The following is a 19,753-nucleotide window of genomic DNA, read 5'->3' on the forward strand; positions in this document are numbered from 1 at the left end:
AATGTACGTTTTAACAGTCGGTTAAATTGTCCCGATTATTTGATTACTAAAGTTATTAATATTATACCACAGAAGCTAAACTGACAATCATTATTATTTATATATTACAGACTAAACTGATAATTATTATTGTATTACAGAAACTAAACTGACAATCGTTATTATTATATTACAGACTAAGCTGACAATCGTTATTATTAATAAATCACAGACTAAACTGACAATTATTATATTACAGAAACTATATTGACGGTTGTCATTATTATATTACAGTAACTAAACTGAAATATTATAGTGAGTACTATTATTATTATATTACAGAAACTACATTGACGATTATTATTATATTACAGTGACTAAACAGAAATTATTATTATAATACAGGCTAAACTGACAATTATTATTAATATTAGGCAAAACCTACATTGTTGGTTGTTATTATTATATTACAGAGACTAAACGTACGAAAATAACCCTGATTATCATTTATTTATTATTAGAGTCCTTCATGGACTTAATGCATTTCAACGATGCAGTCTATGGTCTGTAGATAATGTCAAGGAGGACAGCAGTGGAGACTAGTGATAACTGTTGTAGAGGTGTAGCAGTCCTGCAATCTTGATCACTGGCATTAAGCCATCTTAATTACTTTCCTCAAAAGATATTAATTTGGACATCTGTTCTCGGCTTCCGGTCCATGTCGAGTGACTGGTGTATAATTAGACTGGGCTGTTCCTCCTCAAACAGCTGTCGTCTGGCGTGACCGTTGTATGTAGTCGGACAGGGCGATCGTGTCGCACACCAATAGCCGCCTAGTCCTCAGCATCTTTAGAGGCTATGATGAAGGGTGGCAATGAAGACATGCTACTTATTTATTTTGTTATCTCATTTGTCGTGAGCAGGGTTAAGACAGCAGCAGTCAGGGATTCTGACAGGTGTCGGAGTCTGTTCTCACCGGTCAGTGACAGGAGAGTACTGATGTCTACGTGTCACATGTCACAGGCTGAGATGTATGTTAACAGTGTTTCGATGGTTGAATACACAGTCTCACACGTTTCTAGGTCACTGGTGTCAAGCAGAGTGATCTGGATTCTTTTTGTGACCATTAAATTGTCAGAAAGCTTTCCGCACTTTGTCCACAGCAAAACATGTTCTCGCAGGAAAAGGTTTTATTGAGTTCAGACAAATATTGTGCAATGCCTGCATGCAGCAGAGAGAAGTAATAGGCAATCCAGCTGTCCAGCTGCTTTCAGACGAATTGTCAGTTGTGGGTATCACAGGGAGCATGTACCCGTATAAGGTGAGACTTCCATTGACCACTTGGCCAGGGGCTCCGATAGGACTGGTTAGTGGAAGGAAAACCACGGGTGCACATGGGGAAAAAAGGACCTCGGGAAATTGTTTATAAAAATAGGAAAAATAAAATTTTCTCTAATGGGGCAACCTGTAGTGCAGTGGTTTAGACACCCGCTTGTCGCCACTGTAGTAAGAGGCTCTGGTCTTGGGACACTCCACTCCCTCTCCTCCATAATGCTTCTAGGGGGAAGCATTTTTTAACCAACATCCATAGTTCTCTAACTGCTCCTCCCCATATCTTTTCACTTTCTCACGATGACACACACAGGATACTGTTGCTGCTGGAATCGCCCTTAATGTTGTGCAAGCAGTGCAGCAACCTGTAAACTCCTTGTAATTTTACATCCTTTTCTTAGATGTAGTCTGGCATATGCTGGAGAAACACGCTAAGACAGGGATGCCCAACCTACGGCCCGCGGGCCATATCCGGCCCGCGAAACTTCTGCCCACAGTGAAGGAAATCGGCATGTTAAAATAATAATAATAAAAAAAGACCTAAAAAAACGGGGAAAAAAAAAATAAATGGAAGAAGTATTTATCCATACGTAGGGGCGTCTCTCAATCCTTTTTTTTTAGATGGACGAACATTTGGATTCAGTTCTCCGACTTTGTGTCTCTACGATGCAGCCGGACATTCAGAAGTTGGTTTCGGGTAAACAACTTCAAATATCCCACTAATTACTACATAATTAATGGTAAGTACAACTTGTTTCTAATAAAAATGGTATCAGCTCAGTTTTTTTTTTTTTTTTTATTTTTGCGGTGAAGCGGCCCGTCGTGACACGCATGTCGGAAATGCGACACGCAGGCCGAAAAAGGATGGGCATCACTGCGCTAAGACAATGTACTCGTTATTATTATTATTCAGTGAATTGGTTGTTTCACAGATATGCAAGGCTGTCAAACATTAACGTAAAATTTGTAAGTTTAGTTGATTTGGCGATTAAACAAAAATATTTCCGCCCGATGGGGGACTTGAACCCCCGACCCTCAGATTAAAAGTCTGATGCTCTACCGACTGAGCTAACCGGGCCCCTGGATCGTCAGGCGAAAGCTATATCTTATATAAATAAAATCGAACTACGTTAAAAAATGTGTTCAATTAATTGATAATTTACATTTCATGACACTTTTAATTCACCTTCAGAAGTAAAATTAAATAGAACCTTAAGTTTGAGGGTATTGAGCAAGAACGATGCAAGGGAGGCAGCTACAGTTTACACGCGTCTAAGGATGGGTGTTGCTTCCCTTGCCACATTCCGCTTTCGTTTCTCCGTCCGTGAAGGGAATCGCAACACATTTCGACATCGCCTGGGAATAGTTTTTGCAGGAGGTGAAAACCAGTTATTATTTTTTTAAGAAATCATGTGATATAGTGTTTGTGTAAATATGTTCAAAGCAAGAAGATTATTGATGGAAAATACAGCAAGATCGGAAACTGCCAATCTTAATGGATTAATTCATGTGCCTATAAAAAAAAGTGCGAATAAGGAACTAAGACAAAAACTGTTCTTGGTCAGTTTATTGGTTTAATAATTGTTAGCACGTGCTAACACTTTACGCTCTATGCACACTCGATCGTGCCCACAATCTCTCCTGGAGTCAAAACAAGAATGTATATCAACCATTATATTGTAAAATAAATTATACGTGTAATTTAAGGCTAATTCTTTTACTTTGCTGTTTATTTCTGTGTAAAATTTATTGTGATATATATATTCTTTCTTTATTTGTCAGAAACAGCACATTCTAAGTAAGAATGCATTTACGACCATAAGAATCAGCGCTGTTTATCACTTCGACAGCATACGCTATATGACATGTATATATTGTCTTAGATGAACATAAGTGCCATCTCCTCCGTTTTGCATTTCTGATCCAAGCTTAAGTTGCTGCACCGACCATCTTCTGAAACAAAAAGCGAAAAACAAAATTAAGAGAATCCTCTGGCAGTGTGAAAGTTGAAAAAGAAAAGACAATGCCCCGGGTGAGGATCGAACTCACGACCTTCAGATCGCTCGATTCATGTGACTATGAGACTGACGCGCTACCTACTGCGCTACCGAGGCAGTTGAGCAGTGGATATTTAAAATCTTCTTTGTACTTGTCCTACTCAGACATTGCCTTCTTCAGAAATGGCATAAAATACATACAACCACAAACAGAACATTCATTAGACCTAAATATGTTAAGAACTACAAACATACAAACAGCTTTGATCAAAAACAATCCATGGTCGTTATGAAAATGGAGTCCAAGTCGTTTTTACAGATACTGTCGCTTCCGCTTCTGTCGTCTGCTAAGTCCAGTTGGACATACCACTAACTTATACACTTAATTAGTATTTAGCGCATAAAACACACTTCTAGTGATGATCATGTTATGATTCCTCTTTGAAAGGCAAGTGAATGGTTCAAAGTTTATCATGACAATGACTAATATAATGCCAAGTTACCTTTGAGCCAACAAAGGCGAGACCTTTGAATGGCCTCGATCTTGACTGGGGATGAAAGGAAGTGTCCATTATCCCATAATGAGATACAATAAGCAAGGGATTTTTATTACAATGTACAGGAGTCTATAATAAATTTTTCCAAAAATGTATTTAAAATACTTACGGTGGCCACTTGTGGCAGGTGATGCGGTGGTGGTGCTGGCGATTGTGGTAGTTGTCGTGTAACCAGCAGGCACAATACGGTTGATTTTACAACCGCCAGGACAGTCGTAAAAGATGCCAGGTTTCTTAAACATCAGCTTGGCTTCCTAATAAATACAACGTTCGATGATTCATTAAAAATTGTAAAAATGTAAACAAAAGGTATAGGGGATGGTCAATTCGGCCACTATACCTATATTAGCTGATTCAGCGCTAGAGAGAGAGACTGCTTTAATGAAGTAAATTTTTGTAAAACAATTTTATTTTATGCGCACCTTCCATTTGCATGAAGCGCGATAAGCCTATAGGATTTTTTTGTAAGGTTTGCACGATATATTCAGTCAGAAAAAAGTCGGATGCGTGTATTGAAGCCAGTAGACAAATCGACTATAAGGGCTGCGGGTCATGGTCAAATAGATTGGTGACCAATACAGGTACAGGTGTTTCACAGTTTGCTTCACTTATTGCATTGATGTGCACAGGTGACATAAGAAGGAGTGCACAAAAAACCCCACAAAAAACAACAACAAATAAATATAGCACCATCCATAGACAATCTCAACTAGTTGTATCACCACCACTAACAGTCTAGATCCATGATCTCACCATCATTTGACCACCACGCAGCTTGGCAAGTGGTGGTGGTGGTGGTGGGGGTAGATAAATATGAACCAAGTATGTGATGAGCAAACAAAGCAAGGCATATATATATACACACACGTATATGTACATGTATATGCAGTTGAAAGTTTGTTGTAAGCTGCTGTTGGCCTATCTGGACATTGCTGTTGTCCTTATAGCCACTGGTTTCAATAAGAACTACAGAAGGGTATCTGATCTGAAGTAACACGGATACACAAATAATGAAGAAAAGAGTGTCTGCTTAACATACACACGGCACATTTCACCTCTGCTTGAAAAAAGCTCCATGAAGTTGTCCACTTTGAACACATCTGCATGTGTTGGGTCAAACTATGTACAGAGTACTATCAAGAGGAACTATAACTATCATATCTCTCTTGTTGGTTGTAAAGATGTCCAAACAATTTACTACCAGTTTTCACTATGTTTTCTATGGTGTGGGTGACGTATGGGTAAACATACCTGAGTCTGTGGTGTGGGTGACATAGAGGCAGAGCTGCTGTAACCTGATGATGATGACAAGTCTCCACGCTGCAAGGACCGTCGCTCCTGTAGACGTTTAAAAGCCTGACGCACTTCTGTGTTGAAGGCACAGTGAAACAAGAAGATGAAGAAACCCTGTTAAAAAATATGATAGTTCCTTCTGTATTCTTCTGAATTCTGTACTACACTACCACTAGACACATTAAAGTGTGTTGAAGATACCAGAGAGACGTGGGTATATTGACTATAGCTTCAGTGTTTTGAATACAGTAAAAAGGTTCTGCAGTCTACCTACAGGGTATTAACACTGGGAAGAGGTTCTGTCATACATACTGTATATAGCCTACCTGCAAAGTGTTAAAGATGGCAAAGAGATACTGGAATACAACCAAGTCCTGGTTGACAGCAGCCAGACCAAACAACCATGTGAGTCCCAACAAGGGAAGCAGCAGAAGAGCTGCCTTAGCCCCAGCCCTGTGTCAGTGGAAAGAAACTGCAGCTTAAACACAGCAAGCACAACCCAATGTGTTGATCTCCAGACATAGATGGCCTGCTTTTCTTTTCTCAAACACGAGGGACATGCCAGTTTACCCACAAAAAGTGAAATTGTGTTATTTGTGTTGGTATCATTATTAGTGGTCAAAGCTTGTCATTGTCTGTTTTCATTCAGCAGCTCAGCTTAGTAATACTGTAGTATGATGATATAAAATTAACTATAAATACCAAATAAAATTAGAGGTTTTCTTTCTGGTAAATTCAAACAAATCAAAATTTTAAAAAAATCCCAATATTTTAGCTATATTTTGGGACTATTATAATGAAGGTCATTAATTCCAATTCCATAATAACTACACACAAGTTTGGTTTGAAATAGGGCATTAACAAAGAAGAGTAAGTATATTAAATATTTTAATGTAAGCATTGGTTGATCATGTCTGGTCTACCCACATAATGATGAAATGACTATACACCATAAAGATTAAGCAAATATCTATAAGATAGTGAAATAACTACATATGCTCTTCAAAATGTTATCAAGCAGATACCTGACATGATGGAATCGACTGCGCTTGTCTAGCTTGGATGCTGCTGCCACAATTTTAACCACAATTCCCAAGATCACAAGATTTACCTACATGTAAAGAAAGATCCTCGAGATGTAACTAGTACATGATCATATGCATTATGCTGAAATAAATCATCCTGTTAATCTAAATAATAATATTGTGAAATGTGCTTAGATGGATACGTAAAACAAGTGGATGACAGTTTTATGAATGATAAAAATGGTGCATTGATTATGATAACAGGATGAAGCAGTCAGGTGTACTGACCATAATGATAGCCAAAGCAGGCCCTACAAATGCCCAAATAGTTTTCCTCTGTGTGGACAGCCAGCAGCTGAAAACAGAAGCCAAAATAACCTTTTTTTCTTTTAGCAGAATTTTGAGTACAGGCCCAACTATCATCAATTTTAGTTGTACTGCAAAATACAGGTATGGTGATGCTGTTAAGTACAGGTGTTGTGACACTATTACAATCCTTGACAAAGAGAGAGAATGACATGTATGGGCTCACCTTGTCGGCGTGCCATACCCCTGCCAGTTGGTCGCTGCAGAAATTGCCACCAAAATAAGGGGAATGCCTGGACACACAAAGATTGAAAGTCTATTTTTTTTAACTTTTGATCAAATTTTATCAATTTAAAACTTGCCTGCCGCAGCTCCATTTCACAGCACACAGTTTTGTTTATATCCAACCTATTCGTCTCACAGACTGTGAGAAATTGTAGGCTGGCAGTAATCAATACAGTTTAGAGATGTTGGAATGACAAACAAATGTTGCATCATAATGTTGTGAATAAATGTATCATAATATAGTGTCATAATTAAGTATAGCTTACAGTACAAATGCATAACAACTTATCCCAAAGGACAGCTAGTAGGCAGTTCACAGTCATAATTGACAACAATCAAAACTGAAAATATTTCTTGCCCATCACACAGAAGCCCTATACAATCAATGCCAGATCCCAACACAATCACAGAGCAAACAATCACATTTCACACCTGCATTCCCAGGTAATCTGCATGACCCAAGGTAAGCAACTCGGTGACTAAGACTGTCGATCTCCACAGGTGTTTTGTTTTAATCAAAATCCTATAGCTACTGTCGAGTGTCGAGACCCATCGAAAAATGAAACACATTTATCACCATTTAGAGTGGAACACATGATAATTAATATATATTGTTGATTGGTTGAATGTGAATTTAGTGTCAATATTCAAAAGTGAAATAAAATATTTTTGATTTGCAGTGTGTCATCTGGGGCTGTTCTCATTCGTGTCATGATGGCCGTGTCCATACTCCAGGGAAACCCTTTTTGCTGTTATACTATATAATATTTTTTTATTATGTTTTCATGGACCCATAACATAAAATATAATATTTAAAAATATAAGGCAGACCACATAGGCACATAAAGTAACAGTCATTTAGGAGTACATCCATCAGCCAAGCAGGCCCTCCCCCTCCTCCAAAAAAAAAAAGTGTAAACACAATATCTAATCAGGTTTTTCCCAGTCACAGGAGTAATAATTGTCTCATCCCCACTTGTGCTCTTATTTTTTTTCCTCTTAAAAACTGTTCCTAATAGCCTCCCACCACCACAAACTTTTTACACAAAACATGAATATAAAACCGCATTCATTACAAGGTGAGAGTGAAACAGCTTATAGTTCATTATAATATCTTACACAAGAAACAGGCGTAAACAAGTGTATATATGTATTATTACACATATATTATGTGTTCTTTTCACTCTCACACAACTCGGCACAGAAATCATAGCACTCGCCTTGGATCCCTTGTGCCATAGGTTAACTGCACAACAAATAATAATGTACCTACATTCAGAAACCTTACACCAAGAGGTCCTCGAATCTACAGGTGGGTTCAAATCCCGTACAAGTGTAGGTAATCCGTGTGTCTGTGTGCGTATGTACGACTGACCAGTCTCTTTCCTTTGGGTGTATAACTGTTAGCTGTACGACTGCAAGTACCATAGGATTAACAGAGAGACTATGAGTATCGCGATTTTACTGTAAAAGTAAATAGTAAATGTATGGATACTAATTTCAACTCAGTTCGACAGAAAAAAGAGAGCATGGCGAACACAGACGTGAGTAGTCAAGTAATGTTAAGTAGCTTCAAGCGCACACTTCACGCAGTTGTCAGGATGGCCGAGTGGTCTAAGGCGCCAGACTCAAGGTTTGACCTTTCACCGAGCGGTGACGAGTGTTCTGGTCCACGAATGTGGGCGTGGGTTCAAATCCCACTTCTGACAAATGTTTTTTTTCCGCTCCAGGTAGGTAACCGAATTGTTTGTATCGTGACACATTGCCTGCTGCATGATCAAAGTGTGGTTCAAATCCCACTTCTGACAATTTTTTTTCCCCTCTGTAGGTAGGTAACCGAATTGTTTGTAGCGTGAAACATCTTCTGCTACATGATCAAAGCGAAGTAATTGCTATATTCAAAGTTTAAACCTACTTTCTTACTTTTCAACATGCAAGAGGTTTGAACAGGAGTCCTCGTTATGCTTGTTTTCCTATTGTTTCACGCTGCAGTGCGTGCGTGCGTGTATTTTTATTTATTTATTTATTTATTTTTTTTTTTATAACCGTGTGTGCGTGTGCGTAAATTTTCTCTTTCTAACGATCTTTCTATGTTGCTTGATAAATTTTCGAGTTCGTTGTGTCGTTTGTAGTTCTATTGGCAGTCCCCCACCTCCGGCCGAGCACGTGACTGGGGCTGTGGTGCTTGAGTGTTCGGCCACCGGGTGTCTGACGACGTCGGGAGCAATTACACGACAATTTACAGGTAGGACTATGGATCGTTTTTTACAGGTGGATGTGTTTACTTTCACCTGACAGGTAGGACTGTGTACCGCTATTTACAGAGATGAACGTGTCGATGATTTAAAACCAATGTGTGAAGAGTTTCACTACGTGGTCACGCCGTAACTCACCCCAGCCGAAACAAACGTAGTACCGCACGCGCAGGTGCTCTGTGCCGAACACTCGCACCACCTGGCTGTACAGGTGAAGTCCCTCCACAAGCATCCAAGTGAACACCGCCAGGTAACAATAGTGCAGCAACAGGGCCACTATAGAGCACACCACCTGGCGTCGAGAGACAGGATGAGATTAAATAACAGACATCATTACATTAAATAGAAGACATGATAGGTGAACTAAGAGAAAGAATCAAATAATAAATAACTAGACTGTCAGGGACACCTGTGGCCGGTTAAATGAGATCGCCAGGGTCACGTGGAGCCTATTGTCAGAATGACCAAGAACCTCAGACTTGTAATGTCAGACTGACCCCAGACCTGGGCTAAGGTGGGAGGATACAGTAAAACATCAGACATTGGTGACGCTGGACACTCAGCAACATCCTCCAAGACTTACGCGCTCTCCAACGGCGTCCACACCCGCCAGAAACGTGACCTGCGCACTGGCTATGGCGAGACAGAGATTGCGGTGAACACACACCCTCTCGCAGGTGAGAGACCTGAAACAGTGAGTGAAGTCTGGTTTGGTGAAGAAGAGAGTGCGCATGACTGACTGGATGACACGTTCACTAATGGAGAAAAAGGCAGTGATGACTGACTGACCGACTGACTGACCGCTCCACCCATCCCCTCCCTTGACCCTCCCAACTGATTACAAAGGGTTATGAGGTGCATAGAGCGACTGAGAGACGGACTGTGTCCTTACACAAAGTTGCACACACATACACAGTAGAGTGTTAGATGATATAAAGAATAACATATCAACAGAACTACACCTAGAGACGTTCAGCAGCGTAAGATTGCAGAAGCAATATTATATAAACATCAGTACACCTACATATTTTTAGAAGAGAGTGTAAGATGACATAATAATGTGAGTTCGTATATGTAGTGGCATAGAAGATAATATATAAGGAGATGTATTCAGATATGTAGGCGAAACACAAGCAGGTGTGAGATGACAGATGAACTAACCCCAAACAAGTGAAGACAGTGATGGCCATTATCTGGGTAATGAGAGTGATGCTGCAACCGATATATGTGATGATGCTGAGAGCCACTCTGTGAGCCTCTGCCACCTGCAACACCAAACAAACCGACGGCCCACGTCCGTCCAGACTAAGAGCCACCCAGCCTGGACATGACTGTGAGTTACCTTCTAACAGGTAGGAGAGAAGTTCCAACAGTGACCCTGTCTGAAACATGTTAGTCGAACTCCGGGCCCTGGTTATTAATTACCAGCTAACCGGAGCCCTGATTGTAACAGTCTTGTCCAATAGCCACCATGGGTCAGAAAGTATTGGGGGTTAAAGCGAGTGGAGGAGGAGCTTTGAGAACAATGTTGTACAATCTACTGTGCACAGTGTACAATGTACTGATTACAGTAAGTAATGTGTGTGTGGTGTGTAAGGTGCTGGTGTGCAGTAAAGTGTCCATAGTCTCACCTGGCCTCCTTACCTCGAATGGGACCACTTGCATGAGGATGGCGAAGTTGCTGGTGTGGTTACAGCGGCACTCTACCACTCCAGCCGCCACGTCCCACCCGCTGTCTCACAGCCGAATGTCGACCACAGTCTGCAACCCGTTCTTCGATTACTATCAACACCACCACCACTAGCACCACTACCAGCACGAAGCCACCATAACGACATCCCTTACTACCGTTACCATCACAACATCACCCCCTACCATTACTGCTTTGTCATACAGAAGGAGATGTAGAATAGTAATAATGGAGCAAGATCAGCTAAAACAGGGAGGTTGTCCCAGGAAATATTCTTCTCGGCCAGGAGTTTCTGGATCCTCAGGTGCGTTGTGGTGGTGAAGCATCCATGATGCGCCTGCTCAAAACGTCCTCAGCATCCAGAATTCCAACAAGAATGTTTCCTTACTGAAACAACCTTTCTATGTACCTGGTCTTGCTCCATGTAACGTTTTTATTTTCCCAAGCTAGCTAGCGGACCCGTTTTGAAGACGTGGTCCTCCAAAGTAAGAATCTGAGCTCTCATACTAAACTTGTTCTCAACATGGCCCCCAAAGAAAGGCTTTCTCATTGTCTTAACCACAGCTAGAGAAGATAAAGTTTACAAAGCCCGATGGCAGAATGTGCAGGACAGTGACTGACAGCTGGCAGCAAGACAAGACTGAACAACATACACTGCAACGTGAATCTGTCTTACTTTGATGTCATGTCGAGGTAGACACAGCTTGGTGAGAAGCTTGCGTTCACTGCTATTGTCTGCAAGTAAACCTCGTGTAGATAAGTAAGCAGACATGTCTGAGTAAATAATATACACAATAGCTGGTATTTGCTGGTATTGTCCAAGTCAGAAAATAGACATCTATAATCATCATTTGTCATCATCAGTTCATATATTATCAGTTAACCATAATAATAATAATATCATCATCATCATCATCATCGTCGTCGTCGTCGTCGTCGTCGTCGTCGTCGTCCTCTTCATCTAGCATGTGTCATGTTCTCACATTGTCCATAATCGACCTCTTCCTCGTCCTAGCTCTACGTGACGAGGTCAAATGTCATATACCCAAAGGAGAGAAGAATGTTCTCACCTGGAATTGAAGTCGGAGGTGGAAGGTGTGTCGCAGACTCTGGGGTTGCCCGTGCAAGTAGCCAGACAAGAGGAGTACAGGGCCCCCCATCACCCCCTGTGTCACGTGGGACATGTTCCTAGCACACACGTAAGGTCAGTGTAGTGACGTCACCACTGATGTTGCCGTATTTGTGACAACACCATCAACACTAACGCTACTGCCATGTTTATGGCAACATTATCATTGATGTCACTCATTGTGGATGACATTTACACCAGCAGCTCTCACGTTGCTCGGATTTGTTTCAGTGCAATTAGTCTTCTCAGCGATTACTTCTCATTATTGTGTTAATACTGTCTCTCACGTGCATGTGTGTATGTATGTCATTTTTGTATATAGATATGTGCAGCACATTAAGTGAGGTGACCTAGTGCAGGGAAGAGGGTGGGGGAACTCACCCCTGGGGTAGGTCCAGCAGCCTGTCACGGACATGCATAACGACCGACACCAACATCAGCTCTGCAGCAACACGAAATGTGAAAATTAGGAGACATCAACATCATACAATATGTGACCTTACATCACCACAAGCCATAACCATTCTGATGTCGGCTACTCTGTGCTAATATTAGTTGATGAAACTGATGAGAAATCGTCCTCAATATTCTTCTTCTCACATCGCCCTCGTCATCTCACTCACCGTCAGCCTGGTCGGCCCCTACTTCAGTCACGCTGACTGAGCTGACGTTGCACGTGCCCTCCGCGTCCTCATACCGGAACAGCTCCAGGCCGGGCATGCGCACTCTGTCCACCTGAAAATCTGGAGTTACGTTACAGACGGATTGGTTGAGAGATAGAGAGAATGAGAATGTCCTAAGGTCAACAAAAGACAAGTTTGTCCTCTCTGTCATTTGCTTCTATTCCTTCCTTCATTCACTCGCTGATATCAAGAGAACAGAATGTGAAACGAAAAAACTGTAGCAGTCTATAGGAAGGACGTGAAGATAAAGTTTGTAGTAAGACACAAGGATACGATGGTCTGAAACAAGCAGGAGACTGTACTGTCACTAACCAAGGGGAGAAAAATGTTCAGTAGCGCTCACTTACCCAGGTGAGAAAAGTGCCAGTGTTCAGTGGTGTTCAGCTCGATTGTGTTCACGGAATTCACAAGAAAAGAGTCCACAGTGTGTAGAATTTGTTCCAGAGTCTGACAGAAAACAAACAAACAGAATGTTGTTTGTTGATCACACGACACATGCAAGAACAGCGTGCCCCATATGAGAGCTGAACCCAGGACACCCAACTGTACTGGTGACATGCGCTATCCGCTGTGCCACCGGGCTCCTCGCACCTGTTTTGAGTGACGTGCTCTTTGTGATTTTCCTAAAGGATCTTTGACAAATAACTCAGGTGACAAATAACTCAGCACAGCTGATTTGTTATGCTCACCCACCTTCCATACGTCACGTTTTCTACTCAAGCAATGTCATTTTCAAATCCAATTTCTTATTTACTCAGTTTCTTTTTGATTGGAGGAAAAAAAAATTTCTCACCATGTTCACAGAACGAAAGTAGGAGTTTTGACTGTTGCCCAGGTAGTTGTTAACGATCAAGAAGAAAAACTGTAAAACACAAGGGCAAGAATAATAATAATAATGCAAAATTTGTAAAGTTCATACTCACACTCCTAATGAGCATGCTCTTACCGCGGCTAAGAAGAAGAACGAAACATGGACACCATACGAGGGATAGGAAAACAAACAACTAACATATGAGCTATAAAAGAATAAACAACCGCGATTAGGAAAGAGGGACAAAGAACAAGAAAAACAATTGTGGCATGGGTTAGACAGACAAGAAGACACTAAGGACATGAAGTACAAGTTTTAACATCTTGATTCTTTTCTCTGGTTTTTATTTTTATTTTGAGCCAATCACTGCAATTTTCAACGAATCAACAGAAATATATGTAAATCAGAGAAAGAGAAGGAATATATTATATTTATAAAATTATTATTGCATCTGAACTTGCTGATGATTACAGGTGAAATTTAGTCTGTTAATTGTTAACTTGCTGGTGGCTATGGACAACACTTGGGGTGGGTAACTGTTATCCTGCCCTTGATGACCTGTAAGCTGTTTTTCCAGCTGGGTTGAGGAGACAGCGCGAGGCTGGTGAGGTCGGGGTGCAAGATGGCGTCGTGGATGAAGGAGGCTGTCAGCAAGTCGCGAGAGGCGACATCTGCGTCCAGAAACACGTTGGCCAGACACCAGTAGGTGCCATTGCACTTTAACAAGGAGGAGAGAAGAGACAGAGCAACTTAAATAATATGTCTACAAGTATCAGATGCTTATTATTAGATGACTCACATTTAGAACACTGTAAATGAGGACTAAATGAGAGATTTACTGAAACCTGTTACTGTCTTGTTGGGCCGGGCGTTGCCCACCCCCGGGGTATACTACTGACCACTAGTATGCGTTGTCACCACGTGTAGACATTGTCCAGTAGTGTATACTAGTCATCCTTGCACCCACTAATATCTGCAGACAGGAAGACGACAGTAACTAACCTGGAGGAATGCAGGTAGAAACTGTTCTTGTGTCGTCTGGGCCACAACCGTTGTGGGTGTCTCTGGTGTTGTCGTGACGTCGTGGCTGCTGTGGCGCCTGGTGTCTCAGCGCGGTGGAAGCACTCTGCAGGGTTGTCACGGGCTGCTGCTCCCAGCTAGTGCCTTGCGTTACCATGGCAACAGAATAGGACAACGTTGACGTCACTAAGACATCGGAGCTGGAGGGCGCTGTAGCTGCAGGAGTGTGGGGCGCTGTGGTCGCAGGAGTGTGGGATGTTGCGGTTGCTAGGTCTCCCGGCGAGGGCCAGCTGTCGACGTCGCAGATGCGGGTGGAATGCGGGTTGTGCGGCGGTAAGCACGAGCCGTGTGCTTTGAGATCATCACAACACAAATCACCGACAGACGCTTTTGCTTCGCGGACAACCCTGTCAGCTTTGCGCAGTCGCAGAACTGCTGATAAGCGAGCGCGGGGGTGTCTGGGCGCATGCAGTGCACGTGGTGATGGGCTGGTGTCGGTGTGCGCGTCATACTCGGACAGACTTGCGTCACTGCGGGAGCGACCTCGTGAGCTGGCATGGACTGCAATCACTGCACGCCTGCGCACGCCATGCTGACCTCGAGAGTTGCCTTCCTTGAAATCACTTTCTGAGGACGCAGGATAGGTAACCATGGCGCCCACCCCGCTTGTCGAGCTCGGGTGGTGAGTAGCACCCACACTACCTGTCCTACTTTGCGAGCTTGTGCCTTGACTAGCGCGCAGGACGCCTGCCGGACACACAGCCGAGCAAGAGGTCAGGTGAACGGCGACTACATTGTAGACGCTAGCCACGTGGAACATTGTTACTAACAGACGATAAAACAGTTTGTCTAACTAGCAGTGGATACAAGAAAATGCACATCTTGTGTGACATCAGTGGGAGGTAACGATGCTGTAGGAGAGACAGAAGGAAAAAGACATAGAAATGTTCATCGTTCATCATTCATTCAAACCTTCAAGATGTCAAGAAGCTAAACGTAAACAGAAGTTTTAGTAGTTGTTTAGGGAGCAGTCTCCTTGTACCAAGTTACCAAAGGGTAGCAAGGGTCACCCACACCGCGACATCAGTGCGGAAGGAGGGGAAGGGGAGCGTCTTTCCCCACCTGTCACAACTACCCCGCCACGACCTGGGAGCCTGCTTAGAATCATACATGAGAGAGTGAGAAGATTGTGGAGAGTACAGTATAGAGTACACCCTCACGTATACTCAATATTATTTGGAAGAAATTTCCCGGTTGGTGGTCCTGTGTCACTGCACTCACTGAACTGTCTACGATGACGTGGATAAGACCATCTTCCATGTTTTCACTCTACATAGCTATCATGCGAGAATCTGTCAAACGCCTTTTTAAAGTCGAAGAAAAATTTTGATTTTTTCCCTATCAGTTAAAGATCTGTTCAACTGTGCTCTATCTAGTCTCTTACTCTTTTCTGGCACATGTTCTTCAGCAGTGATCTTGAGGCCACTGATTATTTTTAGCATAACTTTTCTCTGATTAGAGAGATTAGAGATTAGGGCTGACTAGACTGACGCTGTTTATTTTAGACTATTCTTTCTTTTCATTCTACGAGGGAGGACAAGTAATTCCACCCATTCCTGGGCCATTCTTTACCCTCCCATATTCTCTGGCACAGAATAATAAAAATCTTGGTTGTTTCTTCCCCACAGTAAGCAAGAGTCTCCACAGTAAGGGCTTTGGTTGTGTCTTCCCCCTTCAGATGCATACACCTATCGCGACCTCCTCCCGTATGACGGGTGGTCTTCAGGGCAACTGACTGCTACCTTCTTTTTGAAGTCTTTGACGGATTTTATCGTATTTTAAGCTGGTACACAAGACGTTACGTACACACGCACACTTACACACACGCAAACAAACACGCACACTCGTTGGAAGCAGCTTGCATGCCTCAGTAGAGCCTCACCTGCCTGGCCGGGCGCCATCTTGCACAGAAAGGGGAGTGGGAGGGTACAGTCGTCCAGTCGCCACAGCAACAGGGGATGAGCCTCGTTTTCACTGAGCAAGACATTGCCGCACAGGTGAGAAGCGCCAGAGCTGTGAGCAATCACATGAACGGTGAACGGTAAGAACAATCAAAGGGCAGAACTAAGAGCAGTCACAAGACTACCAACACAGGGCCAACAATCGGAATAAGGAATGAAGGCTTTTCATTATTAGTCTAGAGTGCGTTTGATGTATGACAGTAAAGGCAGGGATGACAAAAATATGTTAAAAACAACAAAGACAGTAAAGATTAAAGAAAACGAAGATAGTGATGGCTTAAAGACAGTGGTGACAATGAAGACGAATATGTCATGACATGTCTAACCCAGATGTCATGCTGCTCGCTGTGAAGCGGGTATTGGTGGCCTCTGAGGTCCCGTCTAGCCATCCAGGGTCGCTTGGACTTGACTGATAGCCCACCCAGTGTGGACTGTTAGCACTGAGAATTGCAAAAAGCGAAAGAAAATGTATTTGGCCTCCAAACATAACAACGGATGCCATAAGCCGAATGGAAAACTACACACAACTCTAAACCTACGAATGTGCTCAATGCCAACAGAAAATACTGCAGGATGGATTTATGTCAAACATTAAATGCACAGAATCGGCATATTGACAACAGAAAATGATACAGAAGGGGATGTTGACAAATTTAAATTTGACTTGGCTAACATTGAACCGTTACTAGTTCGTTAAGTTGATTGTAGTTTGTTTGACTAAGTTATTGGTCATTAAGCTGATTGTAACTTTACTAATTTGGTTATTGGCTCGTTAAGCTGGTTGCATTAATTAATCAGGTTTCGGTTTCTTAAGCTGATTGTATTTGATTAACCAGTTTATTATATGTCAGATGAATGTAGCCACCAGGTTGTTGGTCCGTTTAAACGATTGTAATTTGACTAACCAGCTTCCCAGACAAAGTAAACTTCACAGAAGCAAAGACAACATCTACTATAGCAGCAAAATAACAGTTATAATCTTCTACCTGAGAGCCTTCAAGAGGAACAGTTCATCAACAGGATCTGAAAAAGATGCAAGGTCGGAGTTGTCGTTTTTACAATTTCTTTGTGCAGCTGCCCAGCTGAGACTGACATCACGGATGAGGATGCAGTTGTTGGCCGACATCTTCCAGCCTGTGGGGCAACCTGTGCGGGGGACACAATATTTAGAAAGAACTCTGTCCACAAAGCAGTTTTATTACAACTCGTGTGTCGGAAAGTAGACTAGTCTCTGCCTTGGATGCATCGCGACTTTAGTATGAATGTGATATGAAGCAGGTACCTGCCATGACATTAAGAAACAATCAAATCATTCTGTCTGATGTTAAAGAAGGAAAGATTTCACCTGGCACTCATAGACCTAAACAAATAAAAGTCTGGTGTTACAACAAATAAAGACTTGCCCAACAAATGGCGTCTGATGCTAAAGAAAAACTAATAATCAGGACTGACCTGAACATACCGTGAACCCATGACCTTATATACTACAGGAAATGACACCTACCGTGATATTGATGAGCTGTGAAATCATGAGGTCAAATGGTGTTAAAAATAAATATGTACCTGCGTGTACCGTTTGGATCCAGACCAAAGGGAGACAGAAGAAGACCTGTCGACAAAACAACAGTGGAACTATAAATAGGAATATTGAAGGTACAACAAATCAGAGGACATATCATTAATAAGCTGCAGAGTACGTGATACTAGATTTTCTAACATACAACTTATGTGAGTGTTTCCAATAATACAATCTGTCAGGAGTAAATACATCACAGCCCCCATTCCGTCGACAAAAACTTCGATCTATCTCTAAATGCCCTCCCACTGGGTATCACTCTCTCCCCCTGGCGACGGGTAACACAGCTTGCAATATCAACTAATGTGTAAATATCCGGCAAAGAGTCATCTTCAGGTTTCGTGTCAACACAAATAAACAATTAAGTCATTCATCGCATATTTATTGTGTTAATATTTGCATGCGAACACAAGTACAATTTCAAGTCATTTATGTTTATTGTGTGTTGGTCGTGTTCATATTATATGAAGTACTTACCAAACATCCAAGACTAAACTCCATTGTTTGAGGTTACTGTGCGTCAGGCTGCTTGTCAGCGGCGTGTCCTACGCGTCTGGCTGTCTGGCGGCGACTGTGATGTCTGCTGGTGGCCATGGCACTGAGGTAACAGAACGACATGTTCAGTCGGCTCGTGACCCCCACCCCTGACCCCACTGAGCCACCAGGGATCTTTTTATCGGAGTCCAGCAGCTACTGGAGACTGAGCATAGCATCATAGGCCTTGGAGACCGAGCATAGCATCATAGGCCTTGGAGACCTGGCATAGCATCATGGAGACAGAACATAGCACATAGGCCTTGGAGACCGAGCACATACCCAGGGAGAGCGAGCACAGCCACCAGTGATCGCAGGGTGTGGGAGAGCCGAAGTGTTACTGTTTGGGTTGCGTGAAAATAGATTTTTACTGGTTTATATTACAAGGAAACAGACAAAACATTATCATCAGAGGAAAGAGTGACATCGCTGTTTGTGTTACCAGACACCCAGCACTCGCGAAGCTGTTTTCCTGCTTTCAACGTTCATAAACTTCGCCATTAGCTATTGTTAATAATACACAAATCCTCTCAATAGCAATACATGTAATTAAGAAGTATGTAAAGAATGTGACTGTTTTCACTGGCTTATTAAGTTTCTTTCCTTTCTCTTCCATTGTGTTCGTGTGGATGTTTTCCTGCCCTGCAGTCATTCAGTGCGTATTTCTCGCATGAACTGAATGAACAAGAATTACCAGTCACTTATGGCTTGGCCAGCAGCAAGAAATGGAACAGCTGGACCGAGTGTCCGAGAAGTGCTCGATGGAAGTCAACGTGATGGCCAATCAAGCCGTTGCATTTGCTAGTGCTACATGAAGTCTGTCACCACACAAAACACGATAAGAAGTGATGTCGTCTTGCAGCATGCTAACTGGACCCAGTCGACACAATCTGACGCACCACACACAGACACGCACACAATCATAAAGCCACCGCCATGCCCAGTCGTTTTCCCCAACGCAAACATCGACGAATAGTCGCCATGAGCGTCGCCACTCGCTGACTGTCATCATCGTGGGGAGGACTTTGTATTTTACGCCGAGCCAGCAACTAAGGTTATACCACGGCAAGCCAGCCAGCCCTATGAACAGATACTCTATGCAGAGAAAGAACAGCGTGCCAAGACGAGAGGTGAACCCAGGACAACCAACCTTCACTATATTGGTGACAGGTGACTGATATTGGTCACACTGGTGTGGATGATACTGATATGGGCGATACTAGTGCGGGTGACTGCGGTCTGTTGGCTGACGTCGGCGTA

The 19,753-nt window shown here is 42.5% G+C and overlaps 2 protein-coding genes and 3 non-coding genes across 6 annotated transcripts; 1 reads left to right on the forward strand and 4 right to left on the reverse strand.

Annotated features, from left to right (window-relative positions):
* Positions 1-2,316: 2,316 nt before the first annotated feature.
* On the reverse strand, positions 2,317-2,389 carry Trnak-uuu. Its single transcript has one exon. It is a non-coding gene; the product is annotated as a tRNA-Lys (tRNA).
* Positions 2,390-2,877: 488 nt separating this feature from the next.
* On the reverse strand, positions 2,878-11,454 carry LOC112564446 (adhesion G-protein coupled receptor D1-like). Of its 2 annotated transcripts, XM_025239276.1 has the most exons (12): positions 11,396-11,454; positions 10,674-10,790; positions 10,191-10,294; positions 9,613-9,715; positions 9,168-9,321; positions 6,716-6,782; positions 6,472-6,538; positions 6,184-6,269; positions 5,485-5,611; positions 5,117-5,272; positions 3,975-4,119; positions 2,878-3,264 (listed from the first exon to the last, which is right to left on the reverse strand). In XM_025239276.1, exons 2-12 carry the CDS (start codon positions 10,692-10,694, stop codon positions 3,191-3,193), a joined length of 1,104 nt encoding a protein of 367 aa, XP_025095061.1. In that variant the 5' UTR covers positions 10,695-10,790; positions 11,396-11,454; the 3' UTR covers positions 2,878-3,190. The 2 variants fall into 2 exon arrangements, with proteins under 2 accessions (XP_025095061.1, XP_025095062.1); XM_025239277.1 differs by lacking the exon at positions 11,396-11,454 and having other exon boundaries at positions 10,661-10,771.
* On the reverse strand, positions 3,336-3,425 carry Trnam-cau. Its single transcript is given in 2 exon segments — positions 3,336-3,371; positions 3,389-3,425. It is a non-coding gene; the product is annotated as a tRNA-Met (tRNA).
* Positions 8,370-8,483, forward strand: Trnal-caa. The gene is made up of 2 exons: positions 8,370-8,407; positions 8,438-8,483. It is a non-coding gene; the product is annotated as a tRNA-Leu (tRNA).
* Positions 11,455-12,895: 1,441 nt separating the features above from the next.
* Positions 12,896-18,500, reverse strand: LOC112564445. The gene is made up of 9 exons (XM_025239275.1): positions 18,437-18,500; positions 17,947-17,992; positions 17,370-17,529; positions 16,710-16,823; positions 16,305-16,435; positions 14,345-15,109; positions 13,901-14,059; positions 13,325-13,393; positions 12,896-12,978 (listed from the first exon to the last, which is right to left on the reverse strand). Exons 1-8 carry the CDS (start codon positions 18,458-18,460, stop codon positions 13,374-13,376), a joined length of 1,419 nt encoding a protein of 472 aa, XP_025095060.1. The 5' UTR covers positions 18,461-18,500; the 3' UTR covers positions 12,896-12,978; positions 13,325-13,373.
* Between the last annotated feature and the right edge of the window lie 1,253 nt (positions 18,501-19,753).

The sequence above is a fragment of the Pomacea canaliculata genome, linkage group LG5, assembly GCF_003073045.1.
Source record: "Pomacea canaliculata isolate SZHN2017 linkage group LG5, ASM307304v1, whole genome shotgun sequence".
Lineage (NCBI taxonomy): Eukaryota > Metazoa > Mollusca > Gastropoda > Architaenioglossa > Ampullariidae > Pomacea > Pomacea canaliculata.

Excerpts from the sequence above, each read along its gene's own strand:
- LOC112564445 (XM_025239275.1), bottom strand. The coding sequence starts at position 18,460 with ATGGAGTTTAGTCTTGGATGTTTG. Across the intron at positions 16,824-17,369 it reads TTCCTCTTGAAGGCTCTCAG|TGCTAACAGTCCACACTGGG; the intron begins GTAGAAGATTAT and ends TGCAATTCTCAG. Across the intron at positions 15,110-16,304 it reads GATGGCGCCCGGCCAGGCAG|GCGTCCTGCGCGCTAGTCAA; the intron begins GTGAGGCTCTAC and ends TGTGTCCGGCAG.
- LOC112564446 (XM_025239276.1), bottom strand. The coding sequence starts at position 10,694 with ATGCAAGTGGTCCCATTCGAG. Across the intron at positions 6,539-6,715 it reads GGGTATGGCACGCCGACAAG|CTGCTGGCTGTCCACACAGA; the intron begins GTGAGCCCATAC and ends TTCTGTTTTCAG. Across the intron at positions 5,273-5,484 it reads CCATCTTTAACACTTTGCAG|GGTTTCTTCATCTTCTTGTT; the intron begins GTAGGCTATATA and ends ATTTTTTAACAG.